At 30.7% G+C, this 9,212-nt stretch overlaps 1 protein-coding gene across 6 annotated transcripts; it reads left to right on the top strand.

Moving 5' to 3' along the window:
- The first annotated feature begins 335 nt into the window (after window positions 1–335).
- LOC133798545 (nuclear transcription factor Y subunit B-1-like) lies at window positions 336–5,793 on the top strand. Of its 6 annotated transcripts, XM_062236882.1 has the most exons (7): window positions 336–524; window positions 771–997; window positions 1,095–1,224; window positions 1,692–1,697; window positions 1,804–1,887; window positions 2,004–2,042; window positions 5,330–5,793. In XM_062236882.1, the coding sequence occupies exons 2-7, from the start codon at window positions 777–779 to the stop codon at window positions 5,369–5,371; spliced, it is 522 nt and encodes a 173-aa protein (XP_062092866.1). In that variant the 5' UTR covers window positions 336–524; window positions 771–776; the 3' UTR covers window positions 5,372–5,793. The 6 variants fall into 6 exon arrangements, 1 of the variants encoding a protein (XP_062092866.1); XR_009875933.1 differs by having other exon boundaries at window positions 1,095–1,697; window positions 4,233–5,391; XR_009875932.1 differs by lacking the exon at window positions 336–524 and adding an exon at window positions 540–622 and having other exon boundaries at window positions 1,095–1,697.
- The last annotated feature ends 3,419 nt before the right edge of the window (window positions 5,794–9,212 follow it).

The raw sequence follows: 9,212 nt of genomic DNA, 5'->3' as shown, positions 1-9,212 counted from the left end.
TTAGTTTAAAATAAAATATTTAAATAATTAAAATATTTTTTATTCTTAAAATTAAATGTTAACTTTTTGAAAATTAATATTAAAATTTGAATTTATTTAATTTAATATATTGTATGTTTTATATAATGTTTTTTTTAGACAAAGTATGTTTTACATAATTAAAATAAGGATGTTTTGATAATATTTTAAATAATTTTTTTTGGCAATAAAATTTTGCTTAGTTGTTTATATTGAAACAAAATACAAAACTATTTCATAATCATTATTATTATTATTAAAATGTGGGAGTGGTAGTACTATTACCGGCACTACAAATAAAGGAGAGAGAAGAGGAGAAAGGAAAACGAACGGTGTTGATAAGCACAAAGCCAAAAAGCTTCTCCATTTTCTTCTCCAGCGTCAGATTTCCTAAAATCAATTCTCCAATAAAATTTTATAACCAATCCAAAATATTTCGGTTTCTCTCTCCGCGCCAAATACAAAAGAACCACTTTCTTCTTCTTTCTCTCTATATATTTTTCCAGGTTAGTATACATACACACATCTCGCTCTCTCCTTTCTTTTCAGAATTTTTCACTTTCTTTGCTGAAACTCGTTAATGGCCACACCTTAGGGTTACAATGTCCGACTATTGATTTTTTTTCTTTCTTAATTGTCCTTTTGGCATGACTATATTTATATGTACGCGTAGGTTTTGTGGTTGTGTTCGTGCTTGTGTATGTTTACGTATATGATGAAATCTAGGGTTTTTTTTTTGGGGTTCACTGCAGATCATCATGGCGGAAGCTCCGACGAGTCCAGCTGGCGGGAGCCCCGATAGTGGAGGGGAGCATAGCCCGCGTGGAAGTGGCGTGCGAGAGCAGGATCGGTACCTCCCGATCGCCAACATCAGCCGCATCATGAAGAAGGCCTTACCTGCTAATGGTAAGATCGCCAAGGACGCTAAAGATACCGTACAAGAATGCGTCTCTGAATTCATCAGTTTCATCACCAGCGAGTAAGTTTTCCAAAATTAATAATAATTCTGAAATGTCTTTAACGTATTTTCTTGGCTAATTAGTAGTTGTTTTTTCTTTTTCTTTTTGGGTGTTTAGGGCGAGTGATAAGTGCCAAAAGGAGAAGAGAAAGACGATAAATGGCGATGATTTGTTATGGGCAATGGCTACGTTGGGTTTTGAGGACTATATCGAACCGCTTAAGACTTACCTGGCAAGATACAGGGAGGTAAATCTTGAATCTTTGCTTCTGATTTCTTTTTTCTTTTACTGAACTGAATTATTATGATCGATTCCTGTTTGGCTATGAATTGAATTAATGCTTAAAATTTGAATTTGATTACTTTGTGTTTTGTTGACGTGAAGACTAAAGAAAATGAATAATAGCAAACTTTTTTTTTGTATTTTACTCGAAGTCATATTTGAGGTTAATAATATCAAAACCTTAGCCATTTATGAACAAACTTAATCGTAGAAGGGGGAATTCAGGTTGTCTTTATGTAGAATTTGAAAATTGAAGAAGTTTGTTTTTCCCCCTTATGAATCACGGCTGCAACTTATCACTTTTATGTGTAATTATTTATTTTCTTCATAATGAATTCTCTTTTTTTTTTTGGTTGTAAATTTAACTCTTAACATTTCCTTTCTTATTTTATTGATGGGGCTGATTTTGTTGGGGTGATTGCACTGTGGCAGTTGGAGGTAACAAATTTATCCTTTTAATTTGATATTATCATTTAGGTTTGTGTTAAATTTATGTAGAATGTTTTCTGAGTGGAATGGTTATGTTGGTGAACAACCTTGTCAGGGAGACACCAAAGGATCTGGCAGGGGTGGTGATGGTTCTGGAAAAAGAGATGGACTGGGAGCTGGACCTGGTCAAAATCCCCAGGTCTGATAATAATAACATGAAGAGGTTGATGGTACCGTTTTATTTTGCTTAAAGTATATTTTAGATCCTTAGCTTACCAAATTTTCTTTTTCTGTTTGTTCGAATCAATGTGGCAGTATGTTCACCAGGGATCATTGAACTACATAAATTCCCAAGTAATTTATCTCTCCTTTATATACATATTTGTACCCATGTATGCATGCATAATTTTTTTACAGTTACATGGTAAGATGTGAATATATAATTTGAGTTCTAAATTTCTAATGTCCTCAAATGATTTAGCCTTTGCTTTTACATTGTTCTGTTTCTTTTTAGTTAAAGTTCAACATAACCATGTCTTGTAAACATGAACCTTGAAATAAAATGAAAAAGTACTTCACCCCCTTCCAACTCAGTATTTTAAGCTCACTAATTTTGATATTTAATGTAAAACATACACACAATTACACACTAGATATATAAAACCTAGTGCCAGTGCTTAAAATCCTGTAGTCTTGGTACTCTTGTAAATTAAGTAATTCAGGCTTGTTTGGTTTGGTGTGGATGGGAAATAAGAAAATTAAAAAAGAGTGAGTTGTTTCTTTGTAAATGACAAATTGGGAGAAAAGAGAGAGATATGAATAACTGTTCATTTTCAATTTCTGTGCCAATGATACATATGAAAAGGGGATTGGGTAGGATAAAATTATATAGGTGGATGAATGTGGTATTTGGATTAATTTTTCTGTTGTGCTCTCTAATTACATGACATAAACACAGTAAAATTATCCAATCCTATCCAATTTTCCAAACAGAGTCGGGGGCATTAGAATAATGCTAGTGTCTGATCTCTTATCCCTCCCCACCTCTCCCCCCCAAAAATAAATTTAGTCTCTTATTGGAAGAAAGGCTATATATCCATTTTTTTTTTTTAAATTTTCGCAATAAGGTGGGGTATTTTCATTGTTTCAAAGGGCTGTTTTGATGTGCGCCTCAAAGTGAGGCGGACTGAAAAAACCTTGAGGTTTTGCAAGGAGGCATACACCTCCCTGATGTGAAGTGCCGCCTTTAATGGTGCTTCACAGAATTGAGGGTGGCACACGCCTCCCTCAGTTTGGGTTTATTGGACTTAAAGTCCTATCTTAAAGATGTTGGAAAAAAGCCATTAAGATTTTAATTTAATAAAAAGTGCCCAGCTTGAATTTTATTAACTTACATAGCCTTTGCTGCAAAAATCAAAGATGTCGGGCTTTTTATTTAAAAGTCTGAAGACTTTAAGTTATGAAAATGTCAGCTTGAATTTTATTAACTTGGAAACATAATTCCATGTCTTTCACGTAGCATTTGCTGCAAAATTTAGAGAGCTGACTGCTGAGCTGCATGTCTTCCTGTAATGGTGCTTCTTGCTTTAAATAAATAAATAAATAATAATAATAATAGTAAATAAAGTAGAATCTAGTATTTAGTTCTAGAAACTAAATTTTTATCTTTATTTTAGAGTTTTAAATAATTTCTAAGATATTTTATGCTATGTTTGAATTTGATTAACATTTTACATGTGTTAAGTAATTGTGGTTTGTTTTAGATTTTATTTTTAATTTCTAATATTTGGTTTCATTTAATGCCCTTATTACTATTTATTATTCATCTTTGTATTTTTAAGTATTCTAGAAATATTTTATCAATTAAATATTTGAGGCTAATGCCTCGCCTCACCAAAATAACATGACCCGAGACTTAAACCTCTTTTTAACATTGGGGTATTTTTGCTTGAGTCCGTTCTACTATTTCCCTTTGTTTAACTTTTGTTATACTACCTTTGTATGATAGCATCATACACTTATATGTGTCATTATGGTACCCTGCAATTGAATTTGGCCCATCTTTTTTAATAGATGGGAGATAGTAAAATATCATAAGGTTGCTTAGATAAGCATTTAAATGTGTTCGCATTAGGAAGTTTATGAAATTAGAGGATTCAGAAATTTTCGTTAGTGGTTAACATTCCTGATCCTGCTTGTGAATGTGTTGTCCTTTCCTCTTGTATGGACGGAAAAAAGTATTATAATTTAAACACAGAAATATGAAATTACTATATGATTTATGCACTGGGAATTATATGTTTTGCGAGCAGTGACACTGATTATGTTAAACATTTTGCTCCTAATAGTCTTATATGCTTATATTAGTTGAAAACCATATGTGATGTAGCCTTTGTACCCTATGGATATGTTCTTCGTTTATGGGATTTTTTTTATTCTTTTCGTTTTTGGACCAAGTAGTTATCCATTGACAATTAGGAGGCTTGTAAGGGTAATACAGGTTGAATTTTTCTGATTTTTTATTGTTGGTTTAAAATATTGTAGGGGGGCCCTTTATGGTAGACAACCATTAGTTTTCAGTCAGATTCTGGTTCAGTGATTTGTCTACTAGAAAATCTATTTTCAAATTCTAGATGAGGGCTGAGGCCACTTCCATTTGTAGTTGCTTTGCTTTTTCCCAAGCCTCATCTAATTTTTGTAATGGTCCTCTTGTAATTAAATTAATAGTAATAAAGTTCAAACCTCTGTTTCCTTCCAGATGTTACGTGTATAGGTAGCCATTTGCAAAATTTGTTATTGAAGGTTTAGATCTAAGAGCATCTCTAATGGAATGCCAAAAAGGTGGAGCATTGTTATATTTACCACATTTTAACAAAAGTATCACTCCAATAATTTTCTAAAAAATGTCAAATTTGGAACATGCGCGAAAAGTTGTGCCAAATTTGGTACAAGATATAACATGAGCCAATTTTAGCACAACAATAAATATAATTTTTTATTTACTATATTGCTATTAATTTATTAATCAACAATTAATGACTAACCATATTTTTTTTATATTTACTTTTTTACAATAAAAAATATGAAAAAAAAAAGATTATTTTTTTTGTATATTATCAATAAATATTAAATGAATTGTTCGGTTTATTACTTAATTTGCATCTTGTGAATATTGAGCCAAATATAGCATTTATCTATTTTTTGTGTCAAATTTGACACAAAATTTACATCTTGTATTAGAGATAGTCTAAACTATCTATAATATAACTGCTGTTATAAAATGGATGAAAATTTTTGAGCACAACCAACAGTGATAATGTGCTTATGCCTTTTACTTATTAGAACGAGTGTCTATCACGGGTTGAATTAGTCTCCAATAAAAACTAAATTCTTTTTATCTGTAATACTTGTCAAATGTTTACTTTGCTGTATTGATTCTGTTTATGCATCATGCTTTGAGGTCACAAGTACAAATATTTTATCCGTAACTTGAAAATCAAAATTTCTTTAAAACTACCGAAAGATACATGGAGAAGGTATACTTTCTTAGGATTTTATATGTTTTGTGACAACATGTTACATGTCACAATGAATAGATTTATAACATTGGCTTGTTTTTTTCTTTTGCTATTGTGGTGCAGGGTCAGCATATGGTCGTTCCCTCCATGCAAGGCAATGAGTAGGACACTTGAGCTTTTCATTTTCCTTCCCTATCTACTTCTTTTATGCACTCCGTGGGTGGCAAAGTTACATTAGTTATATCCTTTATATGAATATTCTAATTCGATCTTAAGAATTATGTTTAAAAGAGTTATCTCTTTCCATTGGGGTAGGGATTTATTTTTACCCGGTTAATTATCTTACTCGGCTGCACTTGTGTAAAGTAAATCATTTCTTTCTCTCTCTTTCGTAGTATAGTGGGCTCGCCATGGAAGACTGCTTAGATGTATGGCTCCAAAACCTATGAACCGAAGTCGTTCTTTTCCCATTTTTGCAGTATATATGGCCAGTCAGTTAGCATATGACGATTGTTTTTCTTCTCTATGCACAATCAGTGTTCATTTTGATCCATTATTGCATGACATGAAGGACGTAGTTCACTCAATTTTGTCATCTTTTCCACTTTATATACCTTCAAAGAAAGAAAATTGATAGTATATTTTTCTACAAAATTTACAGAAATGTCATTTATCTTTTTTCCTTGTGAAATGGAGAAGTATTTTGACTATCGGTTCACTATTGATTCGTATTTGAACGATAATTTTATATAGCACAGTAATAAGAATGGAATATAGATTTTTTTTCATTTGTTTTCAATGTTGTGAGAGGGGAGACAATCAGGTCGGTGGGCCTAATTTTCTATTGTGAAAGAAGAGCTGATACATAAAACGTAAGACATGAACAATAATATGTTGTTTTTCTAAAGTGAGGAAAAAGGACAGGACCAAGTTATTCAAGTAAAAATATGTACATGTAAAAGCCAGTGATCCTCATTAGCTAGTAGCTACCAAAAGTTGGAAGCTGGAAGGTATAAGCATCACGTTACCTGCACGTGAATTATGGTACTGCAGATAATTTGGTGAGAGAGAATATTAAGGAGAGCAAAGGTAGCGTGGTGACATCATACTATGGTCTCTTCGTTGTCTGTTAGGTCTCAAATTTGGAAGAAGTCATTTTATTTTTCTTTTTCTTTCGTAATTTTTTATATATATTTTCTAAAGGAAGCGCACGAGTCTATGGCATGAATCCGAACATATAGTATTATTATCGAAATAAACTTATGATGAGTGGACTCCCTCCCCACATCGCTCACGACGTGACTGATTTTGTTGGCTGCACGAGCCAGCCAGCTCCATGATCCCTACTCATCAATCGACCACCTTATTGCATTTTCTAAACACAATGCCAAACCAAACCACACTCTTTTCATGGGGATTATCCTAAAGCCATCCTCAAGTTATATATGCAAGTGGCGGCCTCAAAACCTTTGTTCAGGACAAAAGTAAAAAAAAAAAAAGCATTCAAGGAAGGCATAAATATTAAAAAAATTGTTAAACAAGAGTATATTATAAAGTCCCTGACTCATTCTGAAGGTCCATACTCTGATTGTAGATCAAGATTAAGTATTAATTTACAAGACAAATTTTAGGGGCATATATGATGGTCTAAGTTTTTTTAATCAATTTTTAAAGATAATGTGAAACCAATTTAATAGTTCGTTTTTTTAATTTTTCCCTACTATGAAAATCAATGAGGAAATACAAACATAATTTTCATTATAAATCTTGTAAGCTTATTATGTTTTTTTTCTTAATTTTTTGTTATTTATTGATATAGTGGAGTTTAGTCTATAGTGAAATGGCATGAGACAGTATGTATATGGTTGTATCTGCTATTCCCCAAACGTAAACAGAGGAGGAACTTTTGATCAGTATTTACTAGGATTTACTTTTTCTATTTTAAGAACTGTAACAAATAAAACATAAATAAAATAGTACTGAAGCTGAATTAAAGGAGAGGTCCAAAGCTGAAATACCATATGGATTCGGAACATTTTTTTTAATAAGATTTTACACTTTTTACCTCCTTTAATATTTTAGTTTTAAAAAATACCTTAATATGTAATCACTTTTGTTTATACCTGACATTATTTTGTTAATACTCATTCTTTGAACCATTTTTACCCATTTATAAAAGCATCTAATTCCCGTTAAATTTCTCTTTTTACGTTACTTATTTTTACCATTTTGTTTAAACTCTTTTTTATGTAGGTATGTTGGTAATATATGAATATCAACTCTAACATCTTATGCAGTTACTGATTTAATTTTCACTTTCAGTATAATACTATTTGTCAGTTTTAATTTTAAAAATTGGTAGTTTTAATAATCGATTAACATTTGTTAATTTCAAATTGCAATAGATTTTTTTTTTGCCTCAATTAAATTACGACATTCTTTTCAAAATAAATAAGTCAAAATATAAAAAATATTTAATCATAACGACATGGTAATTTTTTAAACAAATTACGGAAAAATAATTTTGTTTTAGGAATTATGTTATGTTTTGTAAAAACTTCTGTGTTAGAAACCACACATAAAGTAGATATTTATTTTCAAATATAGCTTAATTAATAACTGATATAGGTGTCTTTGGACCATTAAATTTTGTATTATTTTTTTTTCTGTTATATGTATATATTTGGATTTGGATTTGGATTTTTTCTCTGTGAGTTTGATTTTATGCACTTAAGACTTAGATTTAATATACTCACTCCTTTTATGTAAGCTTTTAAATGATTAATACTGTCCGATACTTGTGTGTTAAACGGATGCCATCGTTATTTTTTAAAAGAAGACGAATGCCATCGTTTAATAGAATAAAAGCAGACTTTATTATATTTAAATATGTTTGATATTTTTTTATTATTCCTTCTGGAAGGGGCAATCATTTAAGGCCAACTCACACCCTTGAATGGTCCAGCTCACACCACTGACCCTTATTTGTTGCCTCTGTATTTATTTCTTTTTATATAAATATATATAAATTTATCCTGAAATTGCAATAATAATAAATAATATATTATATGGCATATTTTTTTTTTTTGTTGGATTGACACCATAGAGAACTTTGAGCATGGCAGGACCTCAAAAGTCCTCTGTTTCTTTTCATTGGTCAAAAGTCAAAATAAAATTTTACCTTTAATTACGAAAATATCCCCGGTGCTGCTGTACAGCTGGCCACGTTGTAATCCAGAGAGATGGAGTCGCACAGTAGAGGAGGTTTCAGTACATGTGGCAGGTCCTCATGTGGTCTTTGTCTCCAAAAAGTTGAGTTGCGAAGAGAGCAGATGCATTTACTGGACAAGAAACGCCATTCTTTCATGATTCACCACGCGCTATACCCATTTTCTCTTTATACAACAATTTTTAAAAAGAATAAATAATATTTTTTTTCACGAAGTACAATCAATGATTGTACCATTGAATAATTTGAGATTATAAAAATTTATCCAAAACTATACATAAAATTGAAATATGAGATTTTTGTTAGATTTTATCTTAGGTGGCTAACAAATTAATGATATGACATTTTGACTGTTGATGTGGCACTGAAATAATTAGCAATTTCACCTCTCAAACTTTTACCATTACCAAATTGTATTTTTTTTAATTAAAACTATTTTTTTTCTTAAAAATAATAATTATATCCTTAAAAATTAAAAAAAAATATTTTACAAGATTAAGAAAATAAACAATACTAAAAGTTTCAAACTAATTAAATAAAATTTTAAATACTCAAAAATTAAAAAACTAATTAATAACGAATAGTTTTTTTTTAAAACTTTTTCTTTTCTTTTACAATATAAAATAAATATATTATAAAATAAATCATAAAACAAAGTTTGTTCCCTTCGTCTTCCTCCTCTTAAATTAAAAGTTTTTTGTTTATATTGTACTCTAAAATTAGCACGAGTTCAATTAATCAACTCGGGTACAGCTGTCAGACGAATGTATGGAAAAA

This window comes from Humulus lupulus, chromosome 8 (genome assembly GCF_963169125.1).
Source record: "Humulus lupulus chromosome 8, drHumLupu1.1, whole genome shotgun sequence".
Classification (NCBI taxonomy): domain Eukaryota; kingdom Viridiplantae; phylum Streptophyta; class Magnoliopsida; order Rosales; family Cannabaceae; genus Humulus; species Humulus lupulus.
The sequence above is the reverse complement of the archived record's forward strand: the minus strand, read 5'-3'. Positions and strand labels throughout refer to the sequence as shown.

Excerpts from the sequence above, each read along its gene's own strand:
- LOC133798545 (XM_062236882.1), top strand. The coding sequence starts at position 777 with ATGGCGGAAGCTCCGACGAGTCCAGCTGGCGGGAGCCCCGATAGTGGA. Across the intron at positions 998-1,094 it reads ATCAGTTTCATCACCAGCGA|GGCGAGTGATAAGTGCCAAA; the intron begins GTAAGTTTTCCA and ends TTGGGTGTTTAG. Across the intron at positions 1,888-2,003 it reads GACCTGGTCAAAATCCCCAG|TATGTTCACCAGGGATCATT; the intron begins GTCTGATAATAA and ends TCAATGTGGCAG.